Source organism: Ixodes scapularis, unplaced genomic scaffold (genome assembly GCF_016920785.2).
Source record: "Ixodes scapularis isolate PalLabHiFi unplaced genomic scaffold, ASM1692078v2 PGA_scaffold4__175_contigs__length_147842914, whole genome shotgun sequence".
In the NCBI taxonomy this organism is placed as follows: Eukaryota; Metazoa; Arthropoda; class Arachnida; order Ixodida; family Ixodidae; genus Ixodes; species Ixodes scapularis.
The window spans coordinates 128,162,367-128,186,682 of record NW_024609879.1 but is presented as its reverse complement, the minus strand read 5'-3'; the positions used below and the strand labels follow the sequence as shown (position 1 = coordinate 128,186,682).

At 44.0% G+C, this 24,316-nt stretch overlaps 2 protein-coding genes across 2 annotated transcripts; both read left to right on the top strand.

Moving 5' to 3' along the window:
* Positions 1–1,098: 1,098 nt before the first annotated feature.
* On the top strand, positions 1,099–7,439 carry LOC8032632 (15-hydroxyprostaglandin dehydrogenase [NAD(+)]). Its single transcript, XM_040205429.2, has 7 exons — positions 1,099–1,245; positions 2,387–2,510; positions 3,213–3,319; positions 4,810–4,906; positions 5,356–5,432; positions 6,082–6,233; positions 7,164–7,439. The coding sequence occupies exons 1-7, from the start codon at positions 1,150–1,152 to the stop codon at positions 7,273–7,275; spliced, it is 765 nt and encodes a 254-aa protein (XP_040061363.1). The 5' UTR covers positions 1,099–1,149; the 3' UTR covers positions 7,276–7,439.
* A 3,337-nt stretch (positions 7,440–10,776) lies between these two features.
* On the top strand, positions 10,777–24,024 carry LOC120836492 (15-hydroxyprostaglandin dehydrogenase [NAD(+)]). Its single transcript, XM_040205430.3, has 7 exons — positions 10,777–10,910; positions 11,546–11,669; positions 13,301–13,407; positions 14,015–14,111; positions 15,563–15,639; positions 21,748–21,899; positions 22,494–24,024. Exons 1-7 carry the CDS (start codon positions 10,815–10,817, stop codon positions 22,603–22,605), a joined length of 765 nt encoding a protein of 254 aa, XP_040061364.1. The 5' UTR covers positions 10,777–10,814; the 3' UTR covers positions 22,606–24,024.
* Positions 24,025–24,316: the final 292 nt, after the last annotated feature.

The window sequence follows — 24,316 nt, the reverse complement described above, 5'->3', positions numbered from 1 at the left end:
ATATATATATATATATATATATATATATCTATATATATATATATATATATATATGTATATATATATATATATATATATATATATATATATATATATATATATAAAGGTCACGTCACATCAATTTCCCCGCTAAATTTCGCGGGGAAATTCGATATCGTTTAGCATTACAGTCTGGTAAGCTATTACCAATTGGATATCTCATACTCCATTGGTCTTAATCGTAACTATACTTTTCTTCATTTCCGTGAATCATCTCCACGATGCTTCTGTATTTAGCTCCGAGACAAACTTGCTAGCTTCGCAGCCATTTCTTGTGGCCAAAGTAAGCCCCCTCTCCTCTTCCCTTTAACTATTTTTTTGTTTGTTGATAATTCGGAATTTTTGTGTCGTTTAACGAGCAATTCGGGCAACCTGATTACCACCACGACGCGTAACTTTGCAGAATGCTACGGAGTCGCAAGTACAATAAGCGAGATGTTTTCTATTCCCACACTCTCGGTATCGGGCCTTTGACCGCGCCTTTTGTGGCTCACGTGTCTATCAAACAAAACCCCCCCAAAATATTTATTTTCCCAAAGTTTATTTTGCATCGTATATACACATATGTTTCGCCGGAATGGTGAGTCAGCAAGGTGGTAAGTTGGGCGAGTTATTTGTCCAGTGTTCATTCCCCTTTTTTTTTCTGTATCTATGAACGCTTTTTTTTTTTTTTTATTTGCAACCCTGAGCCAGGAAACTCGTTTACCAAACAAACCAGGCACGTACGAGAAACCTGCCTCGTTTCAAGCGTTCTACCAGACAAGAAAACAACTAAAGTTCATAAAAGAAAAGCAGCATTTAGAGCTGAACAACAACATTTCGATGACGTAAGGCATACGGGGTTAAACATAAATGAAAAAAAAAAAGGCGTGTCACAAGCAAAGGAAACGAAGACGAGAAAAATACACAATATTTCGACGGGATGCTTCTGTCAAGTTTTGCAAACATTAGCCAAACAAAAAGGCGTTTTTTTTTTTTTGTTTTTTTTTTTTCGTTTCAGCTCCTTCCTTCCTCCCGAACGCGGTCTATAAAAGAAAGAGGAGAGCGAGACACAGAAATAACCATTTTGCGTGCATATAGAGTTCAGATCAAGACCATTCCACTTTCGAGATGAAGGATTTTCAAGGAAAGGTGGCTCTTGTGACCGGGGGTGCCGTTGGTTTCGGAAGAGCCATTGAGACACTCCTGCTCGACAAGGGCTGCAAGGTGAGATGATCTGTGGATACCGCGATCCTGAGAAGGACACCTTTCATCATCAGCTCGATCCCGGTTTGTCCTTGGTTGAGTCACATCGAAGCACGAAATATGGCGCCGAGTTCAAATCGGTTGCTGGAGAGGTGTATGATGAATCTAAGAACATCGAATCTAGTATCTAGAATTGCAGAATCTAGAAGTAAAGAATCTAAATCCTGTTTCTTCTGCTATTGTTTCACACATCGTTTGCGGAGTGAACCTTAATGACACTGTACACTGCAGCAAGGTTGTAAGCTAGGCTAGTTGGTGAACTAGAGACAGGGTGAAAACAGCCCAAATAATAGGACGAAGAAACGAACAAACGATTGTGCCACGTGCCCATCTTTTTGTTTTGTTCTTGGTATGGTGGTTCTCCACCATAAACACTCAGTCTTTTTTTTTTTTTTTTTGAATACTGAGCATGAATATAATGTGCTGCAGTTGGAAAAAAAAGAGAAAGACAGAAAGAGAAGAAAAGAGAAAGAGAGAGAGAGAGAGAGCGAGAAAGATAGAGGGAGCAAAATTTATGTTGTTCAAGACCAAACAGGTCGTCCCTGTCCGTACGGCCCGTTTGGTCACGTCTCGCGGACAGATTCCTCAAGGGGACCGGGGTGGTCTAATTATAATATTTAATGCGGCGTAACAATAACTCGCATAACCCTCCTCACTCTAGTGTGTGGGTAATTTTGCGTTTTTAAATGTGATGAATAGACTCTAACGTGAATCGTCTATGGCTGCGTCAATTAGCAACTATTGTCTTTCTCGCTATGATGCTGATAGTAATCATGTTCATACAATCATGACCTGCAAGTCAATACAGCGGTTTGCGTCTGTACAACTCTTCATTATGCCCTATGTATTCAAGAGCTGTTTTACCATTTTGTTATTATGTACCTGGTAGCCCAACTTAACGTCTTGTTGGCGTCAATACATCCCCGAGAAAACAAGATTTACGCAGGCAGTTTGCCACAAAAAAAATAAAAGAAGAATGTTCCACGAAAGTGTTTGAATCTCTCGCATTTATAGTTTTCTACGAATGTAAGCGAAGCACGCGCAATGAATGGTGTTCTTTTGAAAGTATAGCCTAGCGTGAAGCCGATCGACAAATTCGCAGGTTGCAATCCTGGATCTGGACGTGGAGCAAGGACGAAAAACGGAAGCCGAATTCCAGGGCAAGTACGGGAAGGAATACTGCGTTTTTTACAGGTGTGACGTCACTGACGACCAAGAGTTCGAAGGTGAGTTGTGTTTAGAGGTTCACACAAGTTTTTAGGAGTCTGAGTGCACACAAGGCGTTTAAATATTGAGTTCAGTGTTCCAATCCACAGATCCGTTAGACCTAAAGTTGATTGTGGCGCGTTATCACAGATGTCCGTAAAAAAAAAAGGTCGGATCATTGGTTTTCAGAAACTCTTTCAATTAAAGCGAGATAGACGCACGTAAATAAGTACAACTGGTGAAATGTAGAATTCTAATTGCGTTAAATAAATTGACACGCTATGTTAGCGTGACAGTGGTTTTTCCGGTGTTGCAACGTAGTTTTACAAAGCATTTCTTCATATGATGTATTCAGTATGAACATAATTTGGTCAAAAATGAGCTTTAAGGTAACGAAGCCTTGGAACGCGCTTTCGATCTTATGAACTAAAAACGTAATTTTCTATTTTTTTTTCATTCGGCATGCCATAAACCTTAAATCCTATCAAATGATTAGTATGATATTCTGTGGAACCCTTGCCTTAAGAAAACACATATTTAGTTTATCGAACAAGCAATAAATTTGCAGTAAGTTGTCAGTTACTACACTATTCAACAGCACTCATTTGTAGTGAACCGTTATTTTGGCTTCTGCAGATAACACTTTGGGGTTTTAAAACCATTTGTTTCTATTATAAGTGATACTTTTGACGACACCTGATCAGTTTCAATTTTCGTTTCAGACTGCTTCGTGAGGACAAGAGCAAAGTTCGGCGGTCTCGACATCGTTGTCAATAATGCAGGTGTAGCGGGGGAAGCGAAATGGAAGAAGATATTTGCCATCAATACCGTAAGCGGTTACTCGTCTAGCGAAAACATAGACGAACTAACAATCAACTTCTTTTATGGGAAACTTTAACGACAGGGTGCCCAAAGTGGACCTTCCGCTGTAAAAGAACCGGAAACATTGGCGCCATGCACACAGAAATCTCAAACGTTCTTCGAATGTGCACTGAGCAGGTCAGTTTAACCGTGTGAAATTTCAAGGCGCAGTTCTACTTCTGTGAAATAACGAGAGCGAAAACCTTGCTAAGTCAAGGTTGGTCGCGTTCGCAGACGACAGAGTTAGCGACGCTATTTCCTTGTGGCGCCATCTCACGATCGGCGCAGCGAGCAGACTACAGAGTGCGTCGTCTGCCCGCTACGCTTATCGGTAGATGGCGCCGCAAGTAAATAGCGGCGCTAACTCGGTCGTCTGCGAACGCGCCCAACCTTCATTTTGGCTTTTTTGCTCTAATTATTTACAAGTAGAGAACTGTGCATTGAAATTTCACACGGTAAAACTAACCCGTTCAGTGCTCATTCTGTGATAGTTCGACCTTTCTATGTGCAGGCGCCGATTTATCTGGCTCGTTAGATTACCTCAGGGCACCCCACATATGCGCGAGAGAGACAGACGTTAATAATCCTGCTATCACTGGTTGTGTCAACTAGGCTCCGTTTTATATATCGATATGAACCGCAGCGGAGGCTGCAAGCCATCCCAGCAAATTCAGCGCCGTGAACGTATCACATGACTGCGCGCCCCACGCGTCGCTGCGCCCCTCTTGAAGATCACGTGACACTTACGCAGCATTCCATTCGCTCCGATGGCTGACAGCGTTCACCACAAGGACGTCTAGTGATTGCGATATTTTTTATAGTTATGTCGTATTATTGTAACTGAACTTCACACACAGATTGCCTGCAAAACCCCGTATTTTTTTTTTAATGTTATAAGACAGATTCTTGACAAGAGCTTTTGACTTGGAGATTAGAATAAAATTTTGATTATTCCTAAGAGTGAGATTCATTTATTAATTGGTATTGAACAAAAATGAACGTCGATGTAATTTATTAGTGTACAATAATCAAAAATTAAAATAAATGCCAAAGTTTGGTAAAAAGAAAACCGACAGAACACCATGTCCATTTCTTTGGTGAATTATGGGCATTCAGACTGTAACTTCCTGAAATCTTTTAACTCGGTCAATATTTACTTCATATTGCACAATTTTTTTTTCTTTCGCGACATCGGGTATACCAGCTACAAGCTGTAGTCAATAGACACAAAGCAAGACTTATTGCTTCCATGGCTACAGCATATTCACTTTCATTTTCTACCGCTTATACTTGGTGATCCCTTTTAGTAAGATTGGAGCGCTGTAACAGTCACAATATTTGTAACTCGAAAAAGCTTTTAAATGTAGCACAGACAAAAAATAACAACAACAAACAAACAAACACGAAATTTTTGTCGTTTATATATAAGTGTGCGCTACATCTGATTGCACGTTCCAGGTGGCCGCATTCTGTGGAACCCTGCTCGGATTGAAATACATGGGCAAAGACAACGGTCACAAGGGTGGTCACATCATCAACGTTGCATCCCGTGCAGGTATACACCGCAACAGAGATGCCTTGTACAAAAAGACAGGCCACACCCAATGTGCACAAAATAATCCTGTCCGAATAATAAGAACTTTTCAAAGTTCTTATAGACGCAGGAGCTTTGCGTTTGCTAGCGGGAACTGATTCCGTCACATCGGACAAGGACCGGACATGGGTATTGTTGCCTTGAGCAGATTGGTCAAGGCTGCGCGAACCCTTCCTAACATAAACCACAAACCTCTTGCAGAAGTTTTGTGGTTTATGCAGACGCCGAGTTTCAGTTAGTCCAACATTCTATAGTATCGGCTCAAAACTTTATAATCAGAAGAGAGCTTTTCAGCTCACCGTTATCATCTCCATCGTTTTGGGACTCAATGTCATATGTTGTGTCGTTTAGCGATTTTTCAGCACTATTCTTTATACATATTTTACTATGTCTGTGTTTTTCCCTTATAGGTCTACAGATTCAGACAGTAATTCCTGCCTACAATGCTTCCAAGTTCGCTGTGGTCGCCATGACGCGTTCTTTTGGCGTGAGCATACATTCTTATTTGACGTGTCTTTCTCCCACAACGCCATGCAATTCGCAAATTTAAAAGAAAAAAAAAAGAAATGCATACCTTGGAATGTCATAAAACATGTCCGGAGCGCAAGTTCGTCTGCTCCTCGCACAGGGGTTACAGTGACGTCAGAACGCGGACCTCTGATTGGCTCCGATTTTAAGGACACTGGGTAGACATCAATACTAGCTGCCTTGAGGTCTACCCACTGTTCTTCCAAACTCAGCCAATTAGAGCTCGGCGTTTCGACGCCACCACAACCCCTACGCAAGAAGCAGATGGACTATACGCTCTCTATAAGGTCACTCTGCGCTGTGATAGAGAGCATTCTGTAAGCACGTTAAACATTGCGGTCATGCAGTGTCGCAGCGCAGACATTTCTTTAGGCCTAAACATATTTCAAGCCTCGTCATTCATCTATATCCATCCGAAGATTTCAGGGATTGGCTCTTTGATGTGCTTGGCGGGAAATTAGATGCACCGGATTTCTTAGAGTGTGTGGTTTCGTATTTGTTAAGTGTCCGTGAATATTGAAAACAGCTGCTCACTTCGTGAACTTCGAGAGTACGAAACTCACTTTCTTTTTTTTTTGTGTGTGTATGCGTGCGTGTGTCTCGGGTAGACTGACCTCCACTACAACCGTCACGGAGTGAAGGTGAACTGCATCTGCCCGGAGCCCATGAATACGCCCATGTGGTGGGGAATTTCGGAATTCTGCAAAACCAAGAACGATACGGTGGAATTTGCTCAAGGCTACGAGAATCGTGTCCAGCGGTAAGGACAGCTAAGCACAAAATATTCATCTCTGATAAGGATCGATAACTGGGCGAGTTGGTGAGAGTTCATGTTGAAAAACAGCGCGACTGGGACGAGGACATACAGAGACGAAGAGAGCACACAGCGCTTTGTCTTGTGCTCTCTTCGTCTCTGTGTGTCCTCGTCCCAGTCGCGCTGTTTTTCAACATGTACTCATCTCTATTTCTTGCTTTCTGCAGAGGCTTCCATGCGATATCTTCGGCTCCAGGGAGGCGAGTTCTTCAGAAAGCTGAGAAAGCACGCTCGTGTCTAAAGCTCGTACAGATTGACGTTTCAAAACGCAGTGGCACGAAAGTCGAAAACCAAATAGAAACGTTCTATCGGCGGTTGCGAGTCACTAATAACGGGTGTGACACTCGCGGCAAGCGTATTGCCACGAATGTTCACGTGATGTTTTTTGCTTCCCCGTCGCGGCTTCGCAGACTTCCACCCTGCTCGCAAGCATCGACCATAAAACACCCGATCCCAAATCGGGATCTCGAGGGTTCTGTAACGGAAGAGCGTCGTGCACTCCCGTAACGGAAAAGCACCATACTTGTAACGAAAGAGCATTATACACTCGTGTGATGCTCTTTCCTTACGAGAGTGCGTTGCAGGAAGTCGCGCCGTGTTGAAAGATGGCAGCCTCCAAGCATATAGAAGCCTCAATGTATAACTCTATAGTTATACTATATATAGCTATAGCTCGGATTTCGCTCCCCACACAACCAGACTAAGCCGCAGTACACTTCTCACACATCATACAATAGACACGGAGTCTTCTGCTGACAATATCTGCAGACTGTGTTTTTCTTTTCATGAGTTACGCTTAGTGCATTCAAAGCCGTCATTGGCTGCGTAGACGCAAGACAGCGACTTGACGAGCTGTTGTTTTTTTTACCCTTGCAGCGTCGAGGACGTGGCCCAAGGAGTGCTGAAGCTGCTCGAAGACGAAAAGAACGGCACCGCTTTGACGGCATTTCACGGCCGCGACCTCGAATACTACCAATTCCAGGAGTAGGCGGGAGTGTCATCATGAGACGTCTAAAATCAACGCCGCGCAATTTTTTTTTTTTTTTTTGATGTTTACGAACCCGAAAGTGGTTTGATGCTGAAATTCGTTTTTCTTTCTTTTCCTGCATGCCTTCCTAGCCTATTGTACTAATAAAACTGATGATGACTGCTCTATAAAAGCGATCTTTATTGACTCTTGTCTGACCATGTCATGAAACTTTCACGAGACATGGAGTTAAAAAAAGTGTCTCCAGGCAAAAAAGTAAATTGTGTTTCTCTAAATAGTCGTTCGGGGAAAAACAGCGTACGTCTTGGTCTCATCACAATGAACAAGTTCACGTCATTTACCATAAAAGTTCGAAGAGGAAAAAAGATCTTGAAAATTTCATTTCAAAATCAAACCGAGCTATAACAACGAGAACTGCACTGTTCACAAATATACTTCATCTCCGTCCGAATTTTATGACGTCACTTGACGTCTGTTGGTCTTAACCAAGTGACGCACTTTAAAGCAGTTACGTCGTGAACTTCTGCACTCATGATTTACCCTAAAGATAGGACCTGCGAGCATGAGTGTACACCTTCAACACACACGTCATGGTCGTTACGAAGCGCAGACAAAACGTTCTGTCTTATAACGTATACTGCACTCACAGTATATGAGGCATGGTTAAGTACGGGTGACACCTGTTTCATTTCGCATCTCAGCGCAACGCGTTGAAAAAAAAAAAAAGCGCTGCATAAGAGGCATATTGCTTTGTTAACACGCCAGCTCATTATGGTTGCATCTAAAACGCAGAATATACGCCAACGAGGTAGAGGGACTTAGAGCGAAAAACTGGCATCCAGTTTATCAGGCGAAAGTAGCCCCCACTTGGCTCCCGCCATGTTGTGCAATTTTGACCATTAGACACGTGATCGTACCAAATCCTGAGGCTTTTACCCGAAACTAAGCCGAGGTTTGTATCGCGATCGCTGTAAAAAAAAAACACAAAAAACTATTTTTCAATGCTGTTAGCCGCACAAATCAGTGTCCAGCTCCGCTAAAAACCCAAAATACAGCACCGCGGCTGACGGCATCTAGCGGAGACATTGCGAAGCTGCTCCAGCTTTTTGTCATAAAAGCATATTTTGGACTTGAAAGAAACGAAACATGAGTTATCTCGCCGGTACAGCTATTGAAGATCAATAAGCAATTATTTGTGCGCGGTACTTCCTTAGAATCAAGACGTAAAACTATAAGGTCTAGTGGTCAAAAATGCGCACCATGGCGGCGGCTAATGGAAGGTCACTTTCAGCTGCCACTTTATCGCTTTAAGGACATCTACCTCGTTGACATACACCAACACGCTGTTTACAGCAAACAAGCCCGGGTTTTCCCACACCAGGTGGGGACACTGTGTGTTCCCCCAAGCGAGAGTTGCGTGAGGAGAAGCTCCTAAACATGCGCCGTGCCGAACGACTGCAGCGACACCGCAGATACGAGCCACGCGATACCCTTTCCACGTACGAGACTCTCATATTTTTGCGCGAAACATACAACACTTCAAGAATGTTTTTTCTGAGCCCACTAATGCAAACAAGCTCCCGTTGGGCAAACAACAAAGACGTCGGCCTCATTAAGCGTTCGCAATTTTTAGCCACTCTTAGAAAAGCAGTGAACGTTTACGTTGGGACGGCCTCGCATACCGAGGTTCTCAACCGATACCTCAGTTGAGCGACCCATTCGGTTCCAAAATAGACCCTGCTGAAGGCTGTGGCGAGAAGTTAAGAAATGTGCAAATAGGAAAGCGAGTGTGCCTTGAGTACAGAGTGTCTCCAACTGCTGGATGGGGGTCACGGGTTTCATGGGCAGCGTTTGCCACACGAGCTGCGAGTACGTGACCAAAGACTTCTCGATCAGTGTTGTACGGAACGGCGTTCCTGGAACGCGTTCCTTTTAGGAGGATCGAAGGAAAACCGCTGTTCCATTTTGCATCCGTGGAACTGGAACGGGAACGCGTTACATTTTTACTGAAACGGAAAAAGGAATGGCGTTTCTTTTTCTTTTCGTCCAGTGGGGTCATTTTTGTTTTATTTCGAAGAGGGAAATTCTGAAAGTATAAAAACAATATCTCTACCAAAAGGAGGATCTCGTTGTCTTTTTGATTATTTATCTTAGGGTTTATTTTGTGCGGTCCTCGCTTGGTAATAGTGAGGGGGGGGGGGGGGGGGGGGGGGGCAGGAGGGCTAGTGGACATTGACTGTTTTTTCAGTGCACGAGACTGCGGTACAAAAAGCCAAACTTTTAGTCAAAGAAAAAGACACAGAAAGAGGGACGTTTCAAAACTTAGCGACCTTCTTTGCTTCCACGAATCCTCAAACACCCACAAATCTAAGGCCGACTACAGCCATCACTGAACTTCCACAAAGAGACCTACAGTTACAAAAAAAGTACAGGTTACCAGACATCGAACAAACCCTTGTATCCCGAACATTAGTCACTTAAAAGATGCACAAAAATTAATCTTGATTTCTTCTCCCCTTGCCCCCGACCTTCAAACAGAACAACGAATCCAACCTTCACGAGAAGGATTCGTAGTTTTCAAGACTGACCATCCAAAAGCCCTACCATCTTCTTCACTTGCTCGTCTTTTTGCGGACAGCAACATTGAGAAGCGACTGTTAACGTTAAGTTCGAACAAGGAACTTTGTTAGATTGAATCGTGTGACGTTGTTGTAAAACGCTCTTGCAATTTGAGGTAACAGTAGATTTGGCTGATCTGAATTGCCCACCACAAACACGAATAAGGTTCAAAGCTGCGATTTTTTTAAGGTGAATATACCAACAAATGAAACTCTGCTTTGCTTGTTTTCTTCTCCTGGTGCCGTTCCATCACGGTGTTCAAATTCGTATGTTGCCATTTGATGAGATAGATAAAAAAAGAAGGAAAGCTTTGCTCGATCAAACTAAATATCGTAATCAGCAAAATACAAATGTAACGTATATGTAACGATCAGTTCAATTTTTTTACTGTAACGCAAATGAGTTTTTTTTTTTTCTTTTTCTTTCACATATAGAACTTGTAACGGGAACGCGGTCCAAAAATAAGAAGAAACAAAAAACAATTTCTCGTTCATTTTTTTTTTTTTTTTTGAGGAAAGTGTACAGCATTGGGACCCTCGATCCCCTCCAAGCGTCTTCGCATCCCTGCTCGCTCTACTCCTCGCAGCGCGACAACGTTACGCAGGTGCACTTGCGATCAATCGTCCCAGGCGACGGCCGCCATTAAATTGCAAGTGCTTTCTGTGGCTCGAGTTGCTCCCCCTCTTAAATCTAGCATTTCTAGGATACCCAAAACTATACAGAGGCCCCCTTCCCCTCCCTCCCTCCCTCCCCCCCCCCCCCCCCCGTTGCCGTTGTGACGAAAACCACACACGCGCTTGTATTTTTTTCTTTTCTTTTTGCCATGCGCCCTTTGCTGGAGAGATTACATAAAGGGAGCAAGTCGGTGAGTCCTTCGAAGCACTCGTCTTGTAGGCCCCCCCAACGAACTGACCATCAGAATGCAGGATCTGAAGGGGAAGGTCGCCTTGGTCACCGGCGGAGCCAGCGGATTCGGCAAAGCCATCGAGGAGCTTTTACTCAGCAAAGGGTGTATGGTAAGTCCTGCTTTTCCGTACTTTTTTGCTAGGCCAGTAGATGTATGCTGACGCTTACACTGCAATTCGGATAAAAAGAAAAAAAATCTGGGAGACGAAACACCCATCAAGGTTCCATCCAACAAAACGAAATATGATGGTATAGTTTGTTGAAAAGTAAAAACTGTAGCAAGAATGCCTCTCTCTCTCTTTCTCTCTGTCCGTCCCCCCTTCCCCCCCCCCCCCCCCCCCCCCTCCGAACCGAAGTCCCTGAGATAAATGATTTCAATCAGTACAGTCACGAAATTTTTCTGACACTACAAAAGCAAAATAATCTCTCCACGTTTTTTTAAATATATATTATAGGAAAGGTTGAAGCTTACAAAAAGCAAGTTCCGTCAAATGCCAAATGAGCCTCGGCGTGTTGAGGATTGATTGGAGCGTCCTTTTTCTCTTTTTGTAGAAATTTGTGTTGCAATTTTTGTAGACGGCGAGCAAATGTTCCCAAGTGCGCCTTTCATTTGCACGGAACGCAAGTGAACGGGCACAGTACCTTTCACTCGCCACTATAAATTTGGTCGAGTCGGTTGAGGTATGTGTTCAAATTGTACGCTTTCGATTCATTTCCGGTTCGTCTCCAACACGTGTCTAATAAGGTCGCGGTCCTGGACATGGACGTGGAACAAGGCAGGAAGACCGCCGCCGAATTCCAGAGCAAGTACGGAAAGGAACGCTGCGTCTTCTACAAGTGTGACGTCACGGACGACCAGGAATTCGAAGGTGAGCGCGCGCAACGAGCGGTCGTCACACGAACTAATTCTCGAAATAAATAAATTAAACAAGCGCACATTCTTGAAGATAACGAGTTAGGCAGGCGAGCTGGTTGTTACTCGACATACGGAAATTCGAAACGGAGACTTAAAAAAAAAAGGACAAACGGAATCACGTTGTGTTTGACCTTTTCTTTTTTTTGTGCCATTGTTTTCCGAATGAATTCAATCTAAAATAAAAAAAAAAAGTATGTGAGTTCGCTTTCCCGCATAACACGTAGAGGGAAAATCACAGTGAACAACAGAATGGTCTCAGCGAATTTACGAACCTCATAATACAATTAGAAAATGAAAGATCGTCCTCAAAGACTTTGTTTCGAGTGCGATTACTCTGCCTGACACGTTCCGAACCGATGTATTTGATCGGCTTTGTAATCTATTGACGGACTCTTCATTCCTTTTGAGTGCTTTCATTTGATTGAACACGCATGTCGGGGTGGGTATGTTTATTTGCTTAAAAAGTGATATGCCATCGCTCAATCTACGCAATTAACAAAACCATTTTGAAAACTTTTGTCAGAGAGATTATATTTCTACGCAAAAATATTGAAGTGGAGCGAGGGGAATGCGTTGTTCAAGTTGCTTAATTGTTGAACTCGGTTTTGTAGGTTGCTATAAACAGATAAAAATAAAAATACTCACCGATTTGTTTTTTGTCAATGTGTGACGCACGGCTATTTCTCCCTTCACACTAAGCCGTTTTGGCGTATTTTATGCAAGAAATGAAATAAAAACCAAACATCGCATCTATGACGTTATGGTGACGTATTTGGAGCCTTGGGGATTCATTATACACTCTGCTTATTAAAGACTGTATGCCTGTAGGCCTCTACATTTGCTATCGATTCGTGCTAGTTCAGTTGAACTTTATGTTCACAAAACCATTTATTAAGATTTTAAAATTTCATTAAAAAGTAAATTTAGCCACAATGTGAGCCAGCGTTATTAATAAAAGGCCATCAATAGTTATTTTTTTCTCACACAGTATTCGGTGTTTTTCGGTATACATTTTTGATGTCAACGAATACTCGGGGTCTCTCAGGGAGTATATATATTCATTCATTTATTTATTTAAAATACCCCTAAAGGCCCACTGTATGAGGATATTACATAGGGGAGGGGGGGGGGGGGGGGGCAGGCAAATATGTAGTACACAGATAGAACACAAAAATTATACAAAGATAATATGAGAACAAGGTGTAAAAAAGATTCCGCAAGTTCCAGTGGATTGTATCCAGGATACATGGAAAACGTGCTCGTATACACATAACACGAGGAAACAAAAAAAAAAATGTCTAAATTGTAAAAAAAAAAAAAAAAAAAAAAAGACTTTTTGCGGACAGTTTAGAGTGGGCTGTGTTCGAGTCAACACGAAATAAAGGCGTAGATAAAAACGTTCTTTCTTAGAAGCTTGGACATTTTTTTTTTTTCAGGGGCAGCTCTAATTGGAGGATTTTTGGTTTTTCCTGCTTTTGATAAAAAATTGTTTTAGGGGTCAATTTTCAGGGTTTGTTGGAATTTAGTGAAAAAGAACAAAAACGAACCCTATTTGTAACACATACCCTTGGTTCCTTTTCTTAGATTGCTTCAGCAAGACGAAGTCGAAATTTGGCGGCCTCGACATCGTCGTGAACAACGCGGGCGTCGCCGGGGAAGCCAGATGGAAGAAGATATTCGCCATAAACACTGTAAAGTATTTGTTGCGGCCAATATTAGAGAAACGTGGTCTTCGAGTTCAGCGCGAGCTGAAATACACTAGAATAGTATTGAAGAAAAGTGATCCTTGAGTTCATCGCCAGCTGAAATACACTAGAAGAATATCCCCCAATACCTCGACCGTTAAAGTAAAAACAAACAATTACAGTTCGTCGCGCCAGTTTAGAAGACAAAAAAAAAAAAAAAAGCTCCAAGCTATGGAGTTTAGACCGAATAAACAAGCGTACAGGACGCACACCATGAAAAAGCTGCTCAAGTAAATGAAAAGCGCCTTGCCTCGTTTGTAAGTGGTTAATGACTCATTAGGCAAGTATCTAATTGGTACGTGTGTAATTGAATTTATTTTAAGATGGTCCTTTGGAGCATGCAATCAGATACAAAGGTAGCTTGAGCTACAAGTCGTTGTACTGTTGTCTTCATTGTATTGTCATATAGACCCCCAACGCGCTATTTACAAACAAACCCGCGTGTGACCGCACAAGGCGTCGGCAGTGCATTTGCGCATGCGCCAAGCCGACACCAGCGCCACCGCAGCAGTGTGACGTCAGAGTCGTGCCTTGATCTATAACCAACTTTCAGGAGGCCGTGTTTTGTGGTACCCTGCTTGGCTTCAAGTACATGGGGAAGGACAATGGACACAAAGGAGGACACATCATCAATGTCGCTTCAGTGGCTGGTGCGTATGAAATAAACGTCGCGAGTAGTCACACAGTTTACACGTCAAAGCGGAGGGCAAGTTCGTCTGCTTCTTGCACGGGGGTTGTGATGACGTTAGAACATCGCGCCCTTATTGGCTGATGGGAAAAAAAATAGTGGGTAGACCTCAAGGCATATAGAATTGTGGTATATTCACTATCCTTGAACCAATCAAAGCTTGGTGCTCTGCCGTCACCACAACCCCTGCAAAAGATGCAGACAACTTGCGCTCCGAATACGGTTCTTTAAACTTCTTTTTAGGCATTGTGGAGGAACTAATTTCTATGAGCGGTTTTTCAGCACGAAGACGCGTGCGGCCTAGTTGCAACATTAAAATATAGATGACGCCACCTGTGTGTGACAAGCTGAATCAGGCCTTTTGGCATGGGTTTCATCCCCAGGTGTGTTTAGGTGGCACGTAGTCTGTTATTGCTAAAAACTAAATCCAAGCGTAACTACTTTTTTTTCGTTTTTAAAGCATTGCAGACACATTAACACAGAGGCATTGCAAGATGGCAGAGAAGTTAAATGATATAAGTCTGACAGCGGGTGGTGTATATTGTAAAGTGGGTAATGTCAAACATAAGACCAGTGCAAAGAAATTTTAGATCTGACTTATCTCCCCCAAAAAAATTAAAAACATTTTTTTTTGTTGTTTACAGTTAGCTGAAGGAGATCAATGCCAAGCGGGAACTTTCTGCATTGTTGCGCCCCCCCCCCCCCCCTGTCCACTGGAGAGAAACAATGAAGTTTACAGTTAATTGGAAGTCGACCTAGTGGGGTATTAGCTCTCCCTCGGTGTACGTGAAGTGCATTGGGCACTTGATATACGTTTAGTACTTGAGATATATTTGATACTTGAGATATATTTGATACTAATATTAATGTCTCGTTAATATGATACATAGTAATATCACACATAGTAATTTGATACATAATAATGTCTGGTTAATATCTACTCCTTCGGTCCCCCCCCCCCCCCCCCCCCGAAAAAAAAAATCGTCCATAATGTGAGCTGTCCATAATCACGAGACAAGGATGCATGATATATGTATTTGTCATTTATTTGCACTGATCCTATATTTGGCGTCACCTACTTCACGAGATACACCACCCGTGTCTCCGCACACGCGAAAAAAATCATTTACATATGGAGTTTTTGGACAAGTTGACAGGAGAGAAGAAAACGATAAAAAAAAAGCGACCTCCTATCACTTATTATTAGATCCCGCAGCGTTTCCAACGTACTGGCACGGTTCGTCAGAAAATCTCCTTTCCTCGCATCTGGAAATGTTTAGTTTTGAGCTGTGTACGCAAAGAAAAGCACCCTATGATTTAACAAAACAATCGTAATCCAAATTGGGGGTGTCCTATAACTGCAGCTATTAACGTTTGCGTTTTCTTTTTTTTTTTTCTTTTCTTTTTTACTAGGCCTCGTCCTGTTTCCGGCAATCCCAGCCTACAACGCTTCCAAGTTCGCGGTCGTCGCCATGACACGTTCACTCGGCGTAAGCCACCGTTCTTAATTTTCCACTAGAAATATTCGTTCGAAACTACTTTTGCATTTTTGCTTCTCTTTGCGGATTCCGGTTGCAGCGGTCAAAGATTCGATAAATTTTGCTAACTGACATCCCAACACGTCGATGACGATGTTATCAACTTTTGGCTTGACCTCGTCTGTTCACAAACACATTCGATAGTTCCTACGGTCATGGGCGAAAAAGGGGTCAGTAAAGAATATACATCTGCCTCACGGTGTGATAGACCGCATCGTACCCGCTCACGGCGATTGTATTATATCGTATTGTATGCTGAAGCGCAATCCCTTTGAAATGAGAGTCTAAGTTGGACACGCCAAAATAAGTGAAAAAAAAGAAAGAAAAAACTTTCAGCCTTTCCACTTTGGTGAAGAAGGAAGGGCAGCGGAGCTGTAGCTTCTGTTCTCGGCGGTGTCTTTCCAGACGAGCGATCTGCTCTTCTTTCGCAAGGGAATCTGAAGCGCTCAACGCAGTGGAACTTGAGGCGATACCGGCCTCGCGGCGGTTGCGAAACCATTCGCGCTGCTGCGCATTTTGCCGTTTATTCCGATCCCGCTCCTCTTCCTCCGAAGAAATGTTGCCGCGATCTATGAGCGACGGCGGCAAGCGGACAACCGGCAAACACAGCACTCTGGACAGCTACCGCCATCTATGAGCGACGGTCGACATTGCCAGTACGTCCTGTATGATGTTTACGACAGTTAGGTGTGAACGCGACGTCGCTGAAAAGTCACTGACGGAACAATAATGTAACGTTGCTATGGACTTTATTTTAACGTCGAAGAAACGTGAGTGCTCGACGCTGCTAAAACGTCTTGACTTGACGTCGTGGCGATGATGACGACGTAGAAGATGAAATATGGCGTCGCCAGCACGTCACGGACAGGACGATAATGGAACGTCATTTATGAACTTCACTTCAACGTCAAATAAATGTGAGCGTTGGACGTTGCCTAAACGTCGTGCATCGACGTCGTGGGAACGTTGACGACGTTTGAGTTGAAATACAACGTCGTCACAACGTCACTGATTGGACTCTAATGGAACGTTATATAAGGACGTCACCTCAACATCGAAAAAACGTGATCGAAGTCACGCGGGACATCACGGACGTCAGGGACTTTTCTTGACGTTTCCACGACGTTTTGTGTTGCCTGGGCTGTCGTAGGTGACCCCTGGTGATGGGCGGAGGCTAACATTTACACGATCACGTTGATTCAATGACGCCGTCTTGGTGCGCACATCACCGTCGCACTTTCCCCCACGCCACCATGCAGTCTTTGCCTAGAACAGGTCATGTGGTCAAGTTCATTCATGAAGTCGAGTGCCTGCTCGATGCGGGAGACCCCGATGGGCGCTGGCAGGAACTCTATACAGGAGTAGAGTAACTATACAGTTACTCTATACAGGAGCACACACTCGCGCCATCTATCGAGTTGCCCTGAAAAATATCTGCCTACTACTAAATACAAGGTTTTTTGCCGTATTTGCGAGATAAAATCTACACACTGCCTATAAGAACTAGTCGCTTCTCCTAATTCTAACATTATCAAAATCAGCTCAATCCCACGGTAAGTAGATGATGCTTAAAATAATAGGAACTACCCACCATATCCGCATATCGAAAGTGTTGTTTGGGGTTACCGGCAGATGGCGCCAGCGTGCCAGTGTGTTCTCCAGACAGCCTAGATTGAAGAGAGGGTCCCGCTCTCCTCAAGCCACGGGGAACGTCTGCAATTCAAAGGCCGACGCTTCCTGCGAGCCGATTGGTCACAAGTGCGCATGCGCTGCGGTTGTCGTGTGACGCGTTCGTCACCTCCTACCATCTGCTACACTGTTGCAGCAAAGAGAACGAACCGAGTAAAGCCGCGGTCGCACTGCTATAGTATACACCGTACAGAAGACAGTCTGCAGACGGTGTTTGAGGCGTTTTTCTTCCTTGCATGACAGTCCTGCCACGTTGGATGGATGGCTGGATGGATGGATGTGAATGGCTATATCCTTTGCAACGGGCGGCAGCTTGCGCCACCTAGCCTAATAAGGTATTCAAAGACTGTCTGCAGACATGTTGGACGCATACATATACGTATTAAAAGGTAAACATGCTTGGAGTACGCTTGAGGCGTATCCGCAGATAATTTTGTCATCATGTCTGCGGAGAAACTCCGCGTTTTTTGTATGATGTGGGATCAATCTTACTGCGGTTTAAGGTTAAGCTACATATTATTTTTTCGGCATCGGTGCCCCTAAAGAGGAAAAGCAGGTCGACTTTTTATGTTGTTTTTTCATTAGATAGATATATGCGGGTGTGTCAATGTGCACGCGCTATAGCATGCAGAGCGATAGAACTATACGGACGTGCGCTGTCCTCCAACTCGCACAGGGCACGGTTGCAGCACCTCCCAATTACCGAGAGCGTACTCGTATATATAGTGCTGGATTTTTCAATGTCAGCAAACAAGCGGGGGTGACGGGATGGACACGAGAACCGCGTCAGCGCTCGGTTGAAGCTCGTGTTCTCACCGATTGGATACCGAGTCCCAGCCCAAAGCTGACCCAACACTGGTGTTTAATGAGTGCCCGGCCGCGCTGGCCTTCTATCGGTGACGCAGAAAATTCAGCACTACGGCAAGAAGCGTGGAGATAGATGATAAGCAGCGCCCTGCATTTTTATAAGGGACACTGATACCCCTCAGAAGTTTTTTTAGAGCGCAGCCCTTAGGCGCCCGTTTCCGGCTTGAGCGGTGTCGGCGTCGCCGTCGCCGTCGGCGCAATCGTGAGGTCACGTGACCCCCGAGGTCACGTGACCACCTGAGGTCACGTGACCCCCTCAGGTCACGTGACCCCCCTGAAGCCACGTGACTCCTCGAGGTCACGTGACTCCTCTTAAAGGGGTACGGAAACGAAATTTCAGCGCTCATTTTCTAGCTTTAATGTGTTGCATGTTGCACCCTAACCTCGAAAACACCAGTCTTCCGTTGAAAAGCACAAGAAAACTAATTTTAAAGCTAAATAAACGATCTTTCAATGTGCACCTGGTGGATGCATGCAGAGCCTATTTGGGAGGCAGTCTAGCAACGTTGTGGAATCTGCTACGTAGTCGTGACGTAGCAGATTCCTTCGGAGCAGCGCCGCTCTTTGGCATTTCCACATCTTCCCTCATAGCTTTCCTCAACTCACAAGTCGCGCATTGTACCAAACCATCCAAGAAGACGGAAAGGAAGGACTCCCCTCTTTCTCGGACCCTCGCTCGTGCAACCGGACACAGCCTTTGTCCCCCTAGAAGATTAGCCCGTCGCACGAAACTCAAACAAAGTTGCTTTCCCTTCCCCGCTCAGCCCCAAGCTGACAGTGTTGTGGAAGCTACGTTCTCCTTGGGCCAGCCACATGCTCGTCACCCCACGGGTACTTCGAGCGGCTCGGTACGCTGACAACGCCACCAAGGGCAAAGCTCATAACCACGCCTGCCTTGCACTCCACGAACGCGGGGAATCTTTTCTTTCTGTTTTTGTTTGCGCCGGATATCCCTTGACGCATCGCGCTCTCCGTTCGCTTCTCTTCGAGCGCTTGCTCGAATGCACCGTTTGGAACGAAAAATATAGCCGGTCGTTCAAAATACAAACGTGCGATTATCATTTACGGTTATTATCCGTCATGCTTAACTCATTTCCGTACGAAATTTGAATATTTCAATTTTTGTTTCCGTACACCCTTAAAGTCACGTGACCCCCTAAAGTCACGTAACCCCCAAGGTCACGTGACCCCCTGACGTCACACGACCCCCACTGAGGTCACGTGAGCTCAAGAAGTCACCTACCGTATTTATTCGAATATAAGGCGGTCACGATTATAAGGCGAGAGGGCAGTTGAAGGACCCAAGAAAAAGAAAAAAATCGTCATATTGCTATACTGAGCTTCGAACATAAGGCGGCGTATGACTTTGAGACTACGAATTTCGGAAAAAAACCTCGGCTTATATCCGAATAAATACCCCTCAGTACCCTTCCATCCTCCTCCTCAAGAGCTGTGCTCTAATCCGGCGTTACAGGGAATCGCAAACGGCTTTGATTTTTTTACAGCGGAGCTGTTAAGGGCTAGTGTCCCCAGTATCGTGTCCATCAGCAAACAAATGATGACACGAAACTCTGGACAGCTACCGCCATCTATGAGCGACGGTAGCAACCAGACAACTAGCTTGCCGGTTGTCTGGTTGCCGCCGTCGCTCATAGATGGTGGCAATCCCTCCAGCCTTTCCACTCTGGCTTGCCGACTTGCGGCCGGCAATGGACCTCTTGGCGAATATGTGCTGCCACCTAGACACGCGACTGGATTCGAGGCTAAGTGGCGAGAAAACAACGCGCGCGCAAGGCCTCTCCCACCCGTTTCACACCCAAAACGTCAGCTACATCCTGTTCACCCATTAAGGCGCTGTGACCTAGATACGGCTAGGGTGCCTCAATGTCTTTCTGTTAAGGGTGATGGCACCCTTTGTAGTACCCGATGCCGACAGCACGCGCTCACGGATAAAATACAAAGAAATCGACGAAAACAAAATGTCGCCGTAGCACAGTCAGCGCCACGAGCGCGTGCAGGGACACGTTCCTTCACGCGCTTCTGAGCAAAAAATAAAAATAGAAGTGTGGGACAAAATGGCCGGATGTCTCCACCCTAAGCAAAGCGCACATGAAGGCACCCTAGATACGGCTTCCCCAAACTCGCCTTTGTCCCCATCGTGTGTAATCTTCTGCCCCGAAGTCGACACAACGAAACCATCTCCCCTCTCTGCTCGGCCAAAAGGAAGAGAGAGAGGGTACTGGAACCATTTACTCTCGAACCGATGTTTTTACAAAAGGTCCATTACTTCACTCCCACCATACTACAGCTTCGCTGGTTTTTCTTCTTCACCAAAATGGAAAGGCTGAAAGTTTTTTTGTTTTTTTTCAATGTTATAAAATTTAGTAGTCAGGAGACTACCCAATCAATATTTTGCTGCAGAGCCACGCATATTTTTAATAAAGCCGAAATACTCAACGCCCCGAAACCAAACCGAAACACCACCACGGAAGCTCATGGCCGGAAGTCACGTGACTTGGCTACACCCGACCGCGTTTTTTATTTCTCCCCTTTTACAGCGTGTGAAGCACACGACGACGTGAAAGGATTTGCATGCACCGTGTGTTGTGTGATTGCTTCGCACTTATATTCCTTCCGCTCGATGTTCTGCGCTTGAAGATCGATTGGCCGGTACCACGAACGACAATTCCGAAGTAGAGGCCCCACGTCCGTCGCTACGTTAATATGTCGTGCGCCGTCGCGTCGATCCAGCCCGCGGTACGCCGCCATATTCAGAATGACGTATACATGCACCTCCTGTGATCTGTGCAACATTTTTTTTTTTCAATAAACGTATTTGCAGTTTTTTGGAGGCCGCAGAAATGGGCTTCATATTCTTTTCTAAGTTTAATATTGGACGTATGCATTAGATGACCCACGACTCTGAATATATTTGGTACACATAGTTTGAACGCCACGTGACTATGAAAAAGAGAATGAGCGCGACTGAGACCGGTCAGTTTTCGACCGGCTGTTTTCGGGCGAAAAAAGAACCGAACTTTGAAAAGCAAAATATGTTCTGGAGTTGGACTCTTGTAGGTCATGCTGAAATAAAAACCTCGGCGAGCATAAATACCCCGTCAGTGTCCATTTAAGTTGTCGGAGACGGTGACCGTAGCAACGTTGGTTATTTTAACACAAAATTTGTTTGATTAGCCAGATGTCACGACAAAACCGTCACGAAGAACCGATTTCTCCACTAAATTAGGTTAAGTGAAGTAGTCACGTGACCTCGAGTCACGGACTTCAATTTAGCGCAGAAACTGATGCCACGTGACCGTCCATTCCCCCACTAAATTTAGCAGAGAAATTGTTGCGTGACAACGTTTTGTGACCTCAACTCACGTGACGTAGATTTCTGTGACTCGGTTCTGGGACTTTGCACTCAACGTATTCTGTGTTCCTTGCGGCCGTCGTTAGGATGATCGGGCTCGTGAATTGTATTATATTTTCTTACTCCGACAGACGGACCTCCACTTTAACCGTCACGGGGTTAAGGTGAACTGCATCTGCCCCGAGCCCATGGACACTCCGCTGTGGTGGGGAGTCTCGGAGTTCTGCAAAACCAAGGACGACACCACGAATTTCGCTCAGGATTACGACAAGCGTGTCCAACGGTAAAGAAAACGGGGCCTTATGGAACTGGACCTTATGTAATCATATCAATTCATTAATTTATTAATATACAACCACGTATTTACTTTCGTGAGTTTAATATCATTAATTTACCTTCATGTATTTACAGTAATTTATTCAGATTCGTGAGTTCGCAACCATTCGTTGACATACGTGTATTTACAGTACTTTATTCACGATTCGTGTATTTACGATCATCTATTTACATTCGTTAATCTACGAATATTTGCTCACATTCGTGAATTTACAATATATTATTCATATTCGTTAATGTATAGTTATTTATTTATATTCCTGACTTTACAACAATTTATCCACATTCGAGAATTCGCAATGATTTATTAACACGTATAAATTTACAATAATGTATGAACACTTATACATTTACAATGTATTAAGACATGAATTTAAAAGGATATATTTGCATTCGTTCATGCAATATTTTAATGTGCACTTTGATATCTGGAATAAATATCAGAACGCACGATAGCAAGCTGACAATAAATTGCCAAGTTTCGTCACAGAAAACAAAATCGTGGTGCGAAACGAACAACTGTTGCATTTTCTCCCCACAGTATCGAAGACGTGGCCAAAGGCGTGGTCAAAATAATCGAGGACGGGCAAAATGGCAGCGCCCTCGTCGCTCTGCACGGCCAAGACGTCAAGTATTACAACTTTCAAGAGTAGATCGAGACGAACGCAAGACATCTCGGAGATCAAACCGCCGCAATGCTTCTGCCATTTAGAATAATGTCAAGACTGGTTATAACGAAGTCGATCGGAATCGAATATCACTTCGATACATCCACCCTTTCGTTATAACCGACTTCGGTTATAACGAAGTGCAAAAGGAAATGGGAAATTGTGATCGCTTCGCTGTAGCCGCGATTTCGTTATAACCGACTTCGTTATAACCGACTTCGGTTATAACGAAGTACAAAAGGGAATGGGAAATCGTGATCGCTTCGCTGTAGCCGCTATTTTGTTATGACCGACTCCGTTATAACCGGTCTCGGCAGTAAATTGTCTATTTTTCGGCTACCATAGTGCTCAGGCGACAATTGGACCTTTTCAAATGTGGACGCCGACCAGCAGCTGCTGCACCAAATACACGAATGAACCATAGTTTGATCACGCAGTCTTCGCATGTTTTTAGTTGAGTTTTTCAGTTTTTAGACTAGAAACGATCATATTTCTAGTTCACATACAACGCTATTCGGTTATAAGGCTTGCATTTTCGGGTTAGCTTGCTATCGTTATAAGTGGATTGCACTCTATCGAGAACGACAGTCGGCGTTCGGCGACGGATCGGATCCAATCCTCGTGCCCAAAAATGACGGCCTCGGATGTTGCATAACGAGGTTTCGAAATCGCCATAATCCTAAAATTATGATGATTTTTTTTTCTTTCTTTAAAGTACGTTCCTAGTTTGCAAGTGTTTGAGCTCTTGCTCAAGTTATTTCATTTATTACGTTGGGTGCACTGGGGATTGCCGTGCTCATCTCCGTATTTAGTCACATAAAATCCTTATTCTTATCGTACAAGTTTGTGCTTTGCTGTAGAAACATTGTCGTGTTTGGTGAGCCGCGTTGTGTTGTTCCTGTTATCCCCTCACCCCTTCAAAAAAAAAAGAAATATGTATATATATATATTTCATGTGTTTGCTGCTTTTTTTGTAGAAGAATAAGTTGAGCATATAGTCGTGTTTGGAAAAAAGAAGTACAACCGAATGGAGGAACAACAAAAAGGTATTGGCGGTGAGTGCACCCTTGATATCGATGGCTTCAATAATAGCGTCATATTTCGTTGTAACCCGACGACGAAGCCAAGGCCGCATCTGCTGCAGCTTTTCTGAATCTCGCTTTCTTTTATTTCTTCTAACCCAGGCGTTAACCTAAGCGTATATATTAATTTCAGAAGTAAGTTAGATTTCACAAAGCTTATCTTCAACCCGACTGTCAACCATCATATTTCAAAATTGCAATATGCTACACTACGTCTTGATAGCAGGCACAAACAAAACTTCCGGTATGGTTTATTTTATTGTGTGCGGTGGCCTCAGTCATCGAAATTTCCGAAAAATGTTTCTCCTGTCTTTTTTTTTTTCTTTCTTCTGAGAAAGAGATCTACATTTTGAAAATTCACAAGATAACATGTACCACTAAAATACACATTTGGTGAACATTCGAGCTTGCTAGACGCAATCAACAACTTTCCCGGCTCAGTGCGGAGAGCGAATCGTCATGCATCAGGAATCCAGGATCATCATGTATTAACATATTTTACCCTTTAAAGTCACCAACGGGCAACAAAGACAAAATGCTTCTGAAGGAGCGGTGGAAGATTGCCTATATGTCACAGAAAGTAAGGCATCTATCTTCGAACAAACATCTTGTTT